The sequence below is a fragment of the Panthera uncia genome, chromosome A2 (assembly GCF_023721935.1).
Source record: "Panthera uncia isolate 11264 chromosome A2, Puncia_PCG_1.0, whole genome shotgun sequence".
NCBI lineage: Eukaryota > Metazoa > Chordata > Mammalia > Carnivora > Felidae > Panthera > Panthera uncia.
The window spans coordinates 12926190-12942017 of record NC_064816.1 but is presented as its reverse complement, the minus strand read 5'-3'; the positions used below and the strand labels follow the sequence as shown (position 1 = coordinate 12942017).

The 15828-nt window shown below is 53.6% G+C and overlaps 1 protein-coding gene across 2 annotated transcripts in view; it reads right to left on the bottom strand.

The window, feature by feature from the left end:
* The window catches only part of CRTC1 (CREB regulated transcription coactivator 1), a 71094-nt gene extending 56663 nt beyond the window's left edge, over positions 1-14431 (bottom strand). For both annotated transcript variants that reach the window (XM_049640286.1, XM_049640287.1), the window contains exon 1: positions 14260-14431. In XM_049640286.1, the coding sequence (XP_049496243.1) occupies positions 14260-14385 (126 nt within the window). In that variant the 5' untranslated portion in view covers positions 14386-14431. The remainder of the gene's footprint in view (positions 1-14259) is intronic.
* Positions 14432-15828: the final 1397 nt, after the last annotated feature.

Below are 15828 nucleotides of genomic sequence, written 5' to 3'. Positions count from 1 at the left end.
CGGATCAAAGGCTGAAAGCTAAAACTATAAAACTCAGAAAAAAAAAAAAAAAAAAACAGAGGAAAGACTTAATAACATTAGATTTGGCAATGACTTCTTGGCTATAACACCAAAAGCATACTCCACAAAAGGAAAAATACATAAATTGGACTTTATCAAAATTAAAAACACTTGTGTAACAAAGGACACAATCGACACAGCGAAAAGGCCCCGTTCTCATGGAACGCGAGAAAACATTTGCAAATCATAAATCGGATAAGGGATTAATATCCAGAACGTCTACAGAACTCCTAAAACTCAACAACAAAAAGCAAATCAAAAACGGGCAAAAGACTTGAATAGACATTTCTCCAGAGAAGATCTACAAATGGTCACAGGCACATAACAAGACGCTCAATGTCACTAGTCATTAGGGAAATGCATATCAAACCACAATGAGATACCACCTCACACCCATAACGATATAATAAAAAACACTGTAAGACACCAAGTGGTGAGGATGTGGAGAAACTGGAACCCTTGTACCCCGCTGGTGAAAATATAAAATGGTGCAACTGCTGTGGAAAACGGGGCAGTTCCTCAAAAAAAATTAAACAGAGAACTGCCATATGATCCAGCAATCCCACTTCCGGCTATATATACCCTGGAAGCAGGGATTGGTTCACCCGTGTTCACAGCAGCCGAAAGGTGGAAGAGACCCAAGTGCCGACCGAAAGATAAGTGAATAAACAAAATGTGACACATACATACAACGAAATATTATTCAGCCTAAAAAAGAAAGGAAATTCTGACCCACTACGACACCGACGCGTCCTATAACACTGAGGACAGCATGCTCAGTGAATTAAGCCCATCACAAAAAGACAAATACTCCGAGTCCACTTATATGAGTGGTCCGATACACAGAGACAGGAAAGTAGAAAAGTAGGAGCCAGGGGCAGGGGGAGAGAGGACGAGGAATTAGTGTTTAATGGGGACAGAGTTTCAGTTTTGCAAGATGAAAAAAGTTCCGGAGATGGGGATGGGAGCACCACAATGTGAACGTGTTTTATGCCCTTGAACCACACATTTAAGAATAATTAAGATCAGTAGGCCCCTGGGTGGCTCAGCCGGTTAAGCGATCAACTACTGATTTTGGCTCAGGTCATGATCTCACAGTTCTTGAGTTCAAGCCCCGCACCAGGCTCTGCACTGACAGTGTGGAGCCTGCTTGGGATTCTCTGTCTGAAAATAAATAAATTGACTTAAAAAATTAAAATAAGGGGCCCCTGGGTGGCTCAGTCAATTAAACACCCGACCTCAGCTCAGCTCAGATCATGATCTCACTGCTCATGAGTTTGAGACTCTGCTGACGGTTCACAGCTTGGAGCCCGGAGCCTGCCTCAGATTCTGTCTCTTCTCTTTGCCCCTCCCCCGCGCGTGCTCTGTCTGTCCCCCTCTCTAATATAAATAAACATTAATTTTTTTAATTAAAATAAAATAACAATTTTTAAGATAATAAATTTTATGTATGTTTTACCACAATTTAAAAAAAGAAAACTATAAAAAGACAATTGGCACTATGGGATTCCTGCCCAAAACCCACCACCTCAGCTCAACTGCAAGAAAATACCAGAAAACCACCCTGAGCAACAAAAAGATAGAGCAGTTCTCATCAAGGGGTTGAAGGTCACAGATGACACAGAAACCCTAAGCAGTGGCCCTGGATCAGAGACCAAGGACACACGACGACCAAATGCGACATGGGAGCCTGGACGGGATCCTGGGCCAGAAAAAGGTCACACTGGTGGACATCTGGGGAAATCCAAAGGCAGTCCAGAGTCTAGTTAATAGAACCGTGCTGACACCCACACTGACACGTGACATGTTCAAGGTGGTGAGGAGGTAATGAAATGGTCTGTGCTTCTCGCTGAATCCAACACTATCTCAAAAGAAAAAGTGAAGAGAAATGAATAAGCCCACTGCCCCCCCCCAAACAAATCTGAACAGCCATGTGGTGGCATCTGTCACATGCCAAACCATGGCCCATGGGTGCAAAGGGTGAGACCCTGCCCTCACAGCTGTCCCACGGGGCACCCTGATGCCAGTCAGGCACAGAGCTATGTCCTAATCCGTACAACTCTACAGATGGGAAACTGAGACACCGAGAAGTGGAGTCATTTGAGGGAAGCCAGCAGAGGCAGGGCTTGAGCCAGAGAGAGCCACTTGGCTAGTCGCTGGGGTGATGGGGGGGGACACAAGTGGCCTCCAGCAGGGCCCTGTTATGGACCCTCAGGGCTCCTCCCTCTGCAAGTGCTGAGCCAGCGGTGAGGGAATTAGCATCTCCTTGCCACCTGCAGGCAAAGACTGAGGCTGCCGGGCCTACAAATCACTCCCGGGGCTGTGCATTGATTCCGTGATGATTTAATGAGCCGCTCCCGTCCTAATTACAGCTATCAAACCCCGCCTGCCTGGGAGGACAGAAGGAATGGAGAAAGCACGATGCTCACAGGTGCAAAAGGACCCATAGAAGAGGGCAGCAGGAGCTGGTCTCTTCAGTTACTTGAGAAACACTGAACTTACTGAGAAAAGCTTTTTAGCCAGGCTGGGCGTGGACACAGTGACCCCTTTGCGAGACATGCTCTGCCGCCCCACGTCCCCAGCCCTCGGGTCCGAGGACTGGCTGGCCCTGCAGAACTAGCCCCAGGCACTCTGCCTGGCTGGGCTGACACTTCCTCCCAGAGATTTCCAGGCAAATGACCAGCTGGCAGTCCCCCCCCCCCCCCGCCCCCCACCCCCCCTGCGCCCAGGTGAGCTGTGTCAGATGCACGGAAGAAACAGGAAGTGCTTTAGGTTTTCTGTTTTCAATTTTCATCAGTTTTCAGACATAAATGATTTTTTTTTTTTTTAAGGGAAAAAAAGGTGTGGCGGAGAGCTTCCCTGCAAGCACAGCAGCAGGGAAGGCAGGCTGCAAAAGTTCTCAAGGGACTCCACCCCTGGACAGGGAGCCCTAGGTAATGAGGGAGAGACCATGGAGCATTTAGGCTGTATCTGGGAATGAGTGCTGGTCCACTAGCTGACTCAGGAAGTCTGTCCTTCCAGGCAGAGACTCACCTCTCTAGACAGAATTCCACACCCCAGCTTTGGGTTGAAGCTCCCATGACCAGTGGGGTGTCAAGCTAGGACCACAGAGAAAGAGGAATTTACGTATGAAATTAGGACTCCGGGTCTCTTGCAAAAATGCCTTTCCTCAGTACAGGGGCCACCAGAGCACAAAGTCAAGGCTATTTAATATACCGCCCCCCCCCCCCCCACCTCATCATCTGCCTGGGGAATCAGATTCCTGATTCTTAGATGAAAGAACATCTGCCAAGTCAGCAAGTCCTGGTTTGTAATGAATCTAGCACCCATGACCTCTGGGGGGCGGGGGTGTGGAGGGAGGAGACTCCTGCCCCAGTCTCCTCTCATGTCCCTGCAACCCCTCATATGGCAGTCAGAGGAATCTTTGCTAAACCTACATCTCACATCACAGCCCTGCTTAAAACCTTCCTAGAACACCCCACTACCAGACCCTGACCAGGGCCCACAAGGTAGCATTCCCTGAGCTCGATCAGGTCAGGATTCCCCTCTATGACAAGCTTCAGGGTCTCCATTCCCATGGCTGGTCCTCATCCCCCGGGCTCAGTTCAAACATCGCCTCCCCCAAAGGGTGCCCACCCCATTTCACTCTCTTAGAGCCATGACCTCAGGGCTGGGGACCAGCTGGCCACTGTTTCCTGTGACTTGTTCAGCAAGGCATCCCCACAACACAACACCAGGTAGGTGCTCCATACACACTGACTGGAGCAATGGACCTTCCAGTCCAAACTGTGGCCACTGCAGGGAGACCTCACTGGGCAACCTTGACACTTCTTAATGCTGTTTCCCAGGGCATCATGCTGCCCCAGGCCCACTGGCCCCAAGCCCACATGCGTCTGCAGTCCATCCCATAATACACCACGCATGGTCAATACTCCAACCTTCTCCCTGAAGTTGTTCAGGCAGACTGAAGCTCCAGAAAGACCACCATGTTCCCCCCACCTGGGTCCTTGACCCCTCGGCACCACGTTGTGTGTTCCAGATTGATAACAGGAAGACACAACACATTCTTGGTATTTAAGGAGGGTAAGCCTGACTGTGTGGTGGGAAGTCGGCCCTTTTAAAGGATGCTTGCACCTAGGCAATTCCAGAATGAACTGGAGACAGGCCCGCCCTCAAGGAAGTCACAGTCCAGTGTCTGCTTAGCACCTGCTGAATGCCCACTACGTGCCTGCTGAGTATCTGCTGAGCATATCCCGTGTGCCTGCTGAATTCCTGCTGAATGCTTGCTGAACACATACTGTGTGCCTGCTGAATGCTTGCTTGAGTACTTATTGTGTGCATGCTAAATGCCTGCTGAGTGTCTGTGGTGTGCCCACCAAGAGTCCACTATGTGCCTGCTGCCAGGTACCTGCTGAGCACCTGCTAAGTACACACAGTGTGCCTGCTGAACACCCGCCGCCTGAAAAGTGCCCGCTGAGCGCCCCCATGCGTTCACTGTGCACACACCTCCAGGAGCTCAGCAGCAGCGACCACGCAGTGAGCATCTATGTACTGGCCCGATTGTGGATGCCTTACGTGCGTTAACCTAAATCTGACCACAGAGCGACCAGAGACCCCCGTGACCTCTGCTTCACAGAGAGGAAGTAGAGCACAGAGGAAACTCACCCAGATCTAAGCTCACCCAGAAGGAAGCAAGGAGAAGCCAAGCCCTGGGCTTGGCACCAGGTGCTACAGAATCCCCCCACATTTTCTGTACTTTGTTTCCATTTGGCAAATAATAAATATTGACTCTCTCTATGTCCTTGGCCCGTGAGGCAGGCAGTGGCTTCCTTGTTTGTGCACCTGGACCCCCATCCGACCGGCAGCACCATGGCTATGCCCAGCCGGGCCTGGGCACCCACCTCTGGCATTGGGCTGGATGTGGTAGCAGGAGGAAGGAGAGGGGGTGAGAGACACCCCAGCCAGAAACAGGGGGCCATTCCATCCCATGAGCTCCAAAGCAAAACAGGACTCTCCCACCCCCACCCCTGGTTCTCTCTGGTTCCCCCATCACAGTGAGCCCCACCTTGCCCTCCTTCCTCTGACCTCCTGATTAGCTCTGTCACTATTACCCCCTACATGTCCCAAATCAGCCCTCCCTTTGTCCTCACCATGGCCCACCCTAAGCTGCTGCATACCCCCTCCCTGTTATGGAGCACAAGGACACACAGGTAAGGACACACAGGTGAGGCCACACCCGGCGCGTGCATGCACGGGGACAAATGCAACGAATGTCTGGTTTGCAAAAACCCAGGGACAACCTTCATGATCCTCAACAGATGGATATGAACTAAAGTCCAGCACACAAAAGGGTCCCTCTATGCCTACGTTAAGAAAAACATGAGCCCCAGAATCAGGCATGGGTTCAAACCTGGCCCCTCCACACACAGTGAGCCATATCGCCTCTCCCACCAGCTTCTCATATCTGCAACAGGAAAAGCAGCAGCTCTTTCTCGTGGGTTACTGCAACAACCCACTGGCCATACACACGTGGGCTCTAGCAAGTCTGGCTCCTGCCACTCCCTGCATCTTCCTGTCACTCATGTTGTCATCCTGCTGGAACCTTCCATGGCTCCCCATGGCCCACATGCAGGGTCTGGCCCAGGGCTCTCCACCACCTGCCCCACCTCCCTCGCCGCTGCTCTGCCCATGAAAGTCTATGCTCCTAGAGCACAGGGTTCTAGGAGCCCGGAAGGCTCTGCTCCACCCTGACCGGCTGGCAAACTCCCAGAGCAGCGTGAAAAGAAAGAAAACATACAGGACACTGGGTTAGTCCAACTCGGATCGAACCCCAACTCACCTGTTTCTAATGCTCTGTGACATTCTCCAAGCCTCAGTCTCCCCCTCTAGAAACTGGGGAGGATACCATCGCTGCCCGGGGGTGTTGTTACCTGTTGCCAGGCTTGACGCTCGTATCTCACGGAACCGGGGCTCCACCCAGCCCTTCTGCGCCCGCACAACCCCAGCATATCGAGGGCTGCAATAGCAGGGTTGCTCAGCCTTAGCACCGCAGACACCTGGAGCCAGATTATCCTCTGGGAAGGGGCTGTCGGGGTTGGGGGGGCACCACAGGTGGGGTGGGGCTGTCAGGGCACTGCAGGGTGTTGAGCAGCATCCCCACTCCACCCACCAGACACCAATAGCATAGCATCCTCCGGCTCTAAGTCCTGACAACCAAAAACATCCCCAGATGCTGCCAAATGCCCCTGGAGGCAGAAATGGATGGGGTGAGCACCCGGTAGGTACCACGCATCTTTGATGCTTCCAGGCCACATCCCACCCCTGACATCACCACGGCATTTTCCAGAGGGTCCCATTTGAAAAAACTCCCTAGCACCAAGTACTCTGAATCCTGACCCCTGAGCCTGCAGAAACAGAAAGCCCCCAGCACCAGAAACCAGAAAGCCCCCAACACAGAAAGCAGCAGAAAAGGGCTGACACTTAGCCTCCCACAATACCTGCAATGGCCCAGCTCTGACCCAGAGAAATCTAATTAATTCCAACCAGGACCAGAAGGCCCACTGCAAGGACAGGAGTCACTTTGCACTGTACCCCTGGCCAGCTTTAGGAACAGTGACAGTGGAACACTTTCCTTGGCTCTATGCACCAACAGATACCACCGTGCCACCAACCTACCGCCAGACAGCTGGTTCACTCCCCTGACCAAGGCTGGCCCTCTCCCTCTGCTTGGCACAGCCCTGGTGACCACAGTGCACAGGCCTCTTGGAAAGGCCTGCACGACAAGGTCTTCAGGTCCCCACTCAGAATTCAGGCTCCCACAGTGGATCTTCAGAAGCAGAATCTGGGAGGAGTCCAGGAGTTTGCATCCTTCATCTCCAAGGTGGTTCAGGGGCCCCGGAAAGTGAGAGAACAACCGCCCACCATCTTCCCAACCTTCCCTGTTGCTCTAAGTCAGCAGGTCTCAAACTGCAGGACAAACCCATTGTCCTGGGGCCCGCAAACTCCTTCTACGAAGCGCCAGACGGTACATATTGTCGCCTCTGCAGACCGGGTGGTCTCCGTCAAAATGACTCAACTCTGCCACAGATGAGACATAAACGAATGGGCGTGGTCGTGTTCTAATAAAACTTTATTTACAAAAACAAGCGCAGCTTACTGATCCCTGGGTTGGCAGGTTAAAAAATCAATTCAGCGGGTCCCCACTAGCATTCTACATTAAATAGAAGAAAACTGATTATATCTACTTTCCCCAGGTGTTGACAGGGTCAACAAAGGGAGGGCTGGACTCCTTGGAGAAAGTCGTTTTGATTTTATGTTTGCTGCTGGGTGCTGGGAAGCCACAAAACACAGATTTCTAACCATGAGTCAGTCAAGGAAGTGAGCAGGTATCTTCGGGACTAAGCCCTCAGCTCTCATCCTGTCCCTCAGCCAGTCACACGCTCCTCTTGCCCAGCAGGTGTTTGCTTGAGCCCATTTTCACTGTGCGGGCACATGCTCAGGAGCGGAACTGCCATGTGTATTGATTCAGCAGGTGGTGGCAGGTGGTGACAGGGTGCTGTGGCAGGGTCCACCTGTTCTGGGGAATCCAGGAGGACTTTCTGGACCTGTAGTGTGCATGGAACCAGGGGTGTCTGGGACCGGGCATGAGCTCTGGGAAGGGTTCTCTGCCCAGGACCTCAGGCTAGTGGGGGACACTCAACAGTCACCTGTGGGAAGCACGCATGGAAAGGCTGGAAACGAGGCTGGGGCTCCCTCCTTTCAAATGACAACTTAAAAGCTGGTCTCTTGCAGGCTGTGGAGACTGCAGCTCCCAGCCTGATCTAGGAAATGACTTTCATAGGGAGAAGAGCCACCAGTCACACACAAAGGGGCATGTGATGCACCCCAGAGCCACCACTTCTGTAACAACAATAGTTAATGACAGAAAACATGTATTCCCGGGTCTAAGCCGCCAGAGGAACGTGGGTTTAGCTGCAGAAACAATCACATCTCAGAGAAGCCAAGACCCAAGTGGGACCAAGCATGCTCTGGCAAGCGACAGAAGGTTCTAGTTTATGGTTTTAATTCCTTGCTTTGGACACGTTCTGTGTGATTGTCTCAGGGCTGAGCAGCAACTCTACTTCCCAGCTAGGACACCACTCTGGGCCTCAGTTTCCCCATCTGCACAATGGGGAAGACGACACCTCCTCTCTGAGGGGGGCTGAGCATCAAGGATCAGGGAGTGAGTAAAGGCCACATGGTGCCAGGCAGGGATCAGGAACCAAGGGTGCAGAGGGCAAACTCTACCCACTGCCTTAGGATACAACCCAAATACTCATCTCGCCCCCGGGCCTTGCTCCTGGTGTTATCCCTCTGGTTCAGTCACCACTGGCCTGGGGGCCAGCGACGGACTGTGGGTCTCCAGTTCCTGATGACAGACGACTGAAGGGTGCACTCTAGGCCACACGGCCTGTGCCAGTGGGCCAGAGAAGGACAGATGTGTGCATCTGCAGACAGCCCCCAGGCCCACTGTCCCAAGGTGGTTTCAGCAAGGCACCCAGACTCTGCCTTAGCCAGGGGAGAGAGTGACCTGGGGCCGCCGTCACAAACGACCACAAACCGAGAAGTGTAAAACAACAGGACTTTATTCCCTCACAGTTCTGGAGACCACACGTCTGAAATCTAAGTGTCAGCAGGGTCGCATTCCTTCCAGAGGCTCTAGGGGAGGATCTTCCTTGGTCTCTTCCAGCTCCTGGGGGCTCCAGGCATCCTCGGCTCACGGGTGCAGCACTCCCGGCTCTGCCTCCGTCATCACATGGCCTTCTCTCGTATGCGCCTGTGTGTTCTCCTCTTATGAAAACACCAGTCACTAGATTTAGGACCACCCTAAATCCAGTATGATCTCATCTCGAGTTCCTTACCCTGATTTCATCCACGTCTTTTCCAAATAAGGCCACAGCCACAGGTTCTGGGGGGCAGGACGTGGGCAAATCGTTTTAGAGGCCCCTATCCTGTTCAACTCAGTGTGCAGCTCACAACCTGGAGAGCAGGAGACTGCTGGGGCTTTCTGGGGGCGGGAGATGGCTCACTCCATCCTCTCAAACAGAGCAGCTCGGGGAGTCCTGCGTGCGTGTGTGTTGAGGCTGCAGATGGCACCAGACACTTGAAGCAGCCGGCACAGAGGCAAACAGTGCCAAAGCCAGGACTGGGGCCAGGACCGGGGGCGGCCTTCACGCTCAGCTAACCCGAGCCACCGCTGCGCTATGCCTGCCGCCCAGGGACCCGTTTTCCTCCAGCCTGTGCAGAGCCACCCCCATAACAGGGTAGGGCCAGGAGAACACCCTCCTTCGGTGCAGCCATAACCGGCAGCCCTGGCTGGGCCGCCACGGACTGCTTGGCGCGTGGGCTTTCTCTGGCCCAGGTGCTGCTCCCTGGGATGCTCAGTGATCAGTCACACGCAGAGCCTGCTGTGTCCCGAGTCCCGGGCAGGCAGGTGACACACCCTGTTCCTTCCCCTCGCCCCAGCCACGAGATCTACCCGCACATTCAGACGGCTCTGTTGCCGAAGCATCACCAAAAGCCACCGATCCTGGTCACTGCCACAGACACCTCCTTGCCCAAGTCACCTCTCCCCAGTCCCCGACGTAGGTGCTTAAGCAGCCTCGCACCAGCTGCCTGCTTCCCGTCTCACGGCCCTTGCCCGTTCAGCTCACAGCCATCTTTGTGAGACACGAAGAGTCCTCGAACGGTGAAGCGGGGAGTTACTCTTCGGCCAAGCACCTCCGTTCCTTGGTACACACTCAAGGGAGAAGACCCGCAGCCACACAAGCTCCCGGGCGCGTATGTCCGCGACAGCGATACCCACAATGGCCAAAAGGCGGAAACAACCCAAACGTCCCTTGATGGATGAATGGATATACGGAAAGGAGCGGAGCCACCAAATGGAGTATTATTCAGCCTTAAAAAGGAAACGACACACAGGCCCAACATGGTGGATGTACTTAATGCCGCTGAGCTGTAGGCACAAAAAGGGTGAAGGTGGTAAATTTTATGGCCTGTGTATTTTACCACAATTTTTATAAAAGGAATGAAGCACTGACACACACAACAATGTGGATGAACCTTGAAAACATCGTGCCGAGTCAAAGAAGCCAGACACAAAAGGCCACACCTTGTGTGATTCCATTTACATAAAAAGTCCAGAACACACAAATCCATAGAGACGGAAAGCAGATTAGTGGTTGCCAGGGGCTGGGGGAGGGGGCATGGGGTTTCCTGCCGGAGTGATGGAAATGTTCCCAAGTTGACTGGCGACGGCTGCACAACTCTGTGAACATACCCAAAACCCCTGAATAGTATGCTTTAAGGGAGTAAACCGAACGCACCGGGAATTGCACCTCAATAAGCAAAGGCTCGCCATTCACCATCACAAACCCCCCCAGGGCCCCTCCCTTGGTGAAATCCAGGGCTCGACAAGCCACTCGTACCTCACCTCGACTCTTGTTCTCTCTACATGCCAGCCTCCCAGTCTTCTCACGTGTTCTCTCAACCTCACCAAGCCCTTCCCACTTCAGGGCCTCTGCACCTGCCTGTCCCCCACCTGGGGAACTCTTCCCCAGTGTGAGGGGCTCCATCTCACCACCAGGATGTCAGCCCCCCACCCTTGCCAGAACTAGCACATCACTCTGTTGCCTCTCTCCAAGAACATATGTTTTGTTCATATGCAGGGATTCTCCTATCCCCCCTAAAACCACACTCGCTCCCCCAAGAGCATGGCCCTCACATGCCTCGTATGCTGCCGGCTCCCCAGCACCCGAGATGGTCCCTGAACAGTCCCTGAAATGTGCCGCTGCAACTTTACAGGTCAGGATTCTGAGGCCCAGAGAGGTTAAGAGACCTGCCCAAAGTCACACAGCAGAGCACCACCGCCCTCCCTGCACCTCGGGCTGCCCCAAGTCTGAGGACAAGAATGGAATACTCATGCACCCACCCCTCTACCCTGCGATTTCAAAGTGGTCTCCCTGACATCACACCCCATCCCAATACCAAATCTGGTCCTCGGGGTCCCTGTCCCCGGGTGAGGTGACAGCATGGATTTATACAAAAAGGCTGCATGCCTGCTTTCACACGACACTGACATGCCTACCATCACCGAGGACTGTAGGCTGACACATGGGAACTTAAGTAGCCCTGCTCGTTCCAAGAGTGGACATGCTGTCAAAGAATTCACGGGAAGGAGCAGGTACCAAACCGGCCATGTGCCACCTGTTCACACGTAGAGGTGAAACTTCAGCATCTATCACAGGGGAAGGCGATGTGGAAGGCTGCAGCCACGGCCGGGCAGAGGGGGTGCCTGAATCAGGTGTGTTCACTTCGCCTGCACCAGGCACCGCAGATACGCCACTCGTCACATGCAATGGCCAAACGGGGTTGGAAAGACTTTGCTCATCCTGGCCCCAGGTGTGGGAAAAGCCATCAGCCTGTCCAAAATGGCACAGCCATACAGGTGGGCAGAGAGCTTTGAACTCTATCTGCCCAGGTGCAAAGGTTGCACCCCTGCTCATTCAACCTTTCCTCCAAACTGAAGGATTTTTAGCCTAAGCACTGTTGCCATTTGGGGCTGGATCACTCTCTGTGGTGGGGGACATCCACAAATTTTGAGGTGCGGAATGGCATCCCTTCTTTACCTACTAGATGCCAGCAGCACCTCCTCCCCCAGACGACACGACCCAAATGTCTCCAGACATTGCCCAATGTCCCTGAGGGACAGAATTGCCCCCAGTACAGAACATCGCTCTGTCTCACAAAATCCAGTGTGAGCTCACCTCCACCCAGGGCTCATACCCAACTCCCAATGTAAAAGAAGACAACAGAGAGGGAGGCGGGAGACAAATGGTTCCCAGGACCGAGAGAACTCCTATCCACGTATCTTAAAAATCTCTTCTAAATCCATCAATAGATGACAGAAAAATAAATGTGGCCCTCCTAGTCAGTGGAGTATTACTCAGTCATTAAAAGCAATGAAGTTTCTTTGATAATATGCTACGATGTGCATGACCCTTGAAATTATCGTGCTGAGTGAAAAAAGCCAGACACAAAAGGCCACATGTCGTATGATCCCATGTATATGAAATGTCCAGAACAGGCAGATTCATAGAGACAGAAAGCAGACTGGTGGTTGCCAGGGGATGGGGGAGAGAAAAATGGGGGGCTGGGGGAGAGAGGAATGGGGAGTGACTGCTGGTGGGGATGGGAATTCTTTTGAGGGTGATGAAAATGTTCTGGAATTCGTCACTGGTGATGGTTGCACAACTCTGTAAATACACTAAAAAACACTGATTTTTACGCTTCCAACAAGTGCATTATATAGTACACGAATCAATAAAGCTGTTATTTTAAAGAAACCTTTTTAACAACAATAATACATTCCCAACCCCGACACAGAACCCAGACCTCCAATCATGAAGACAGACGTCAGCCTTGTGTGACCCCCTTCTTCTTCCTGCCACACTACATACAGCTGAATGCTAACCCATGCTACATGCTGGAGACACGATGAAGTAGACACTCCTGCCCTCAGAAGCCCTGATTTATGGGGACACTCGAGGCGCAAGCTTGCTTGCTTGCTTGCTCGACTTCATTCATTCATTCATTCATTCACCAATCATCTCTTCTTCGACATCCTAAGCAAAAGCACAAGTGGCTGGAGCAGGAACAGGCAGTACCCGGTCAATGGTGGGCACCCCATCAATAGGTGCCAAACAAATACACAGAAATAGAGATACGCATTCCAGCCCACACAGTCACGACCTCACAGAGAGACAAGCAACTAACTAGTAAATAACGTGACCCGAAAGTTGCACCTGAAGAATCAGAGACTGAGGCTCATGTCACAGAGGTATGTCTGCCTGGGACGGTCAGATCGGAGGCCAAATACGGACACCGGCTATATAGGGGTCTGCAGCTCCCATCCACACCCTCCCCAAGGCCCCAGGGTGCAGGACAGGGGGAGGGTCCCACCACTCTGCAGGAAGAAGCAGAGACTTACTGTCACCTGTGCGAAGCGCGCTCTCCTCCTTGAACCAGAAGGAAGGACTTGCTAGGCACCCTTGACAAAAGAGGATACTGAGGCCCGAGGAGACTGGCACCTCAGTGCAGTCATTGGGCCGGAGAAACGGGCCCAGGAGAAAAGACAGACCTCCAGCTCCAACCCTGCTCAGGGCCCGCAGTGGCTTCCCAGGTGAGGTTAGTAACCTGGTCTGCCCCTGCGTGCCACACACACCCATCAACCTGAGGAAGAACTGTCCCTCCACCCTGGTTCTGACAGGCCAGGAGCCATCCACGGCCAGCTGTCTCTTGTCTCAGTGGGAGGAACACAACCTGGTCCCCACCATATGGGCTACATGGGGAAGGGGTAGCTGTCTCCACTCCAAGCTCTAGAATGGAGCACAATCTGCCTTCCTGACCACCCTCAGGTCCCCACAGGAGAGGACGCCAACAAAACTTTCCCTCGGGTAACCCAAAAGAGAGAGGTACCGATCCCACCTCCAGTCTGCAAATGGGGATATACCTGTCCTTCCTCCAACACCCAGGGAGTGAAGGCACAGGTGACAAAGATGCAGAGACACCTGTCCCTTCAGATAGCAATGATGTCGGGGCAGCTGTTCCCCTCAGGCGGCAATGATGTGGGGGCACTGGTCCCACACCAGGTACCGACGATGTGGGAGCACGTATCCCCCTCCCCAGGTAACAATGATGCGTGCAAGCAGCGCCCAGTTCATACACCTCAGTGTCCTCCTGCCTCCCCTAGGTAGCAGTGATGTGGAGGCACCTGTCCCCCTCAGGTAGCAAGGATGTAGGGACACCTGTCCCTCCTCAGGTACCGATGATGTGGTGGCACCTATTCCCTCCAGGTAGTAATGATGTGGAGGCCCCTGTCCCCTCCAGATAATAATGATGTAGTGACACCTAGCCCAACCTCCAGGTAGCATAGATGTGGGGGCACCTGCACCCTTTCAGGTATCGGTGATGTGGGGGCACCTGTCCCGCCCACGATGCCCGGGGCGTAGGGACACCTGTACCCTCCGGCTGTGCCAAGCCCCGCCCCACGGCGCGCGCCCCGCCCCCGCGGCGCGCGCCCCCCGCCCCGTGCACACGCCGGACACGCGCCCCCTCCCTCCCTTCCCGGCCCCGAAGGGTCGACGCGGGCAGCCCCCTTACCCGCGCGGCCCGCGTCAGGCTCAGGTCCTTCATGACCTCCTCGAAGGCCGCCGTCTCCTCTGCCTGCTTCTGGTTGTGCAGCGCGATCTTCTCGCTGAATTTCCGCGGATTGTTCGAAGTCGCCATCTTCTCGCCGCCACCTCCTCCTCCTCCTCCTCCTCCACCTCCTCACCCCCCCTCCCAACACTCGCCAGTGGCACCGCGCAAGCGCCGGCTGGGCCCGCGGGCGGCGGGCAGTGCGCAGGCGCCTTGGCGGTCGTGAGTGCGGCGCAGGCGCATGGAAGTAGCGCGCGGCGCGGGGGCGAGAGCGCATGCGCACGCCCCTCCGGCGCGTTCGTGTCCAACAGAGGAGGCGGGGCGGGGGGGGGGGAGGCGGTGCGGAAAGAGTAGGATTTGAGCACATGCGTAGTGTGCAGACTCCTGGCCCGCTGGACAGCGGCCGCCTGGCTGTCGGACGTGCATGGTTCGGGGACGGGTCCAGGCGCTGGAGCCCCCAAGAAGGAGACCGCCGAACCCAAACCCTTCCAGTTTACAAGGATGGGGCCAGCAACCCATAAGGACAGATAGCACCCCGAGGCTTGCCGGGGCTCGAACTAGTTCAGCTTTGAGACCAGTTGAAGGAGTTGCTCATTCATGCATTCATTCATTCTACGAATATTTATTGAGAGCCTGTATGTGCCAGGCACACTGGGGAAAAGGCGGGAGCAAGCAGACGTGGTCCCTGACCTGATGGGGTGTGCAGTTGGGGGGAGGGGGGGCGGGGACCGACATAGCCAATAAATGACCCAAGAACATTTCTGATGGAGATAATTGTGATGTGGAAAATAAAACTAGCGATGGACTGGCAGGATATTGATGTTAGGGAGGGAGACTCCTACCGCCACCACTGTCAGGGAAGTAGGGGGGCGTCTGAACTGAGCCCTAAACCTTGAGCTCAGCCCCCAGCCCAAAATCCCAGGCATCATCTTTAACACGTTGCTTTCCCTATCACCTTACATTTGACCAGTTTCTACTCTCTGTATCCTTAAGCCCAAAGAACCAGAACTACAGGGCTTCAGCCTCTCTCTGCAAATTCCTCCAGTCTAGTCTTACTGAAGGAATGCAGCTTTGCCATGGAGTGCTAAAGGAAAGGTCCAGAAATCCCACCCAGACCAGACCCAGCAGTGAAAAGGGTAACAGGATCTTCCTAGTTGGCAGAAGAGTGACCCAGGGAAATGAGAGGTTCTGACGTCTAACTGTCCCTTCCCAAGCAGAGGGACGACAAACACCAATATCAAAAGGTTTATATTCGGGAGGCTCCAGGAGTTTCCCATCATGGACAGGGCGGGAGCCAAGAGGGGCAGCTGGAGGAAAGTGGGACAGCTCTCATTGCACAAAAGTACTTTTTACTAGGGCAAGGGATGGCTGGAGGGGATGCTGGTGGTGATCACAGAGGGACATGAGTACTTTCTGAACACGCATTTATTTACACATTACAACAGTTTAGTGAACTGTCCGTATTAAATATATATAAAACAGGATTTTTTTTAAGTTTATTTATTTTGAGAGAAAGAGAGATAGAGAGTGAGC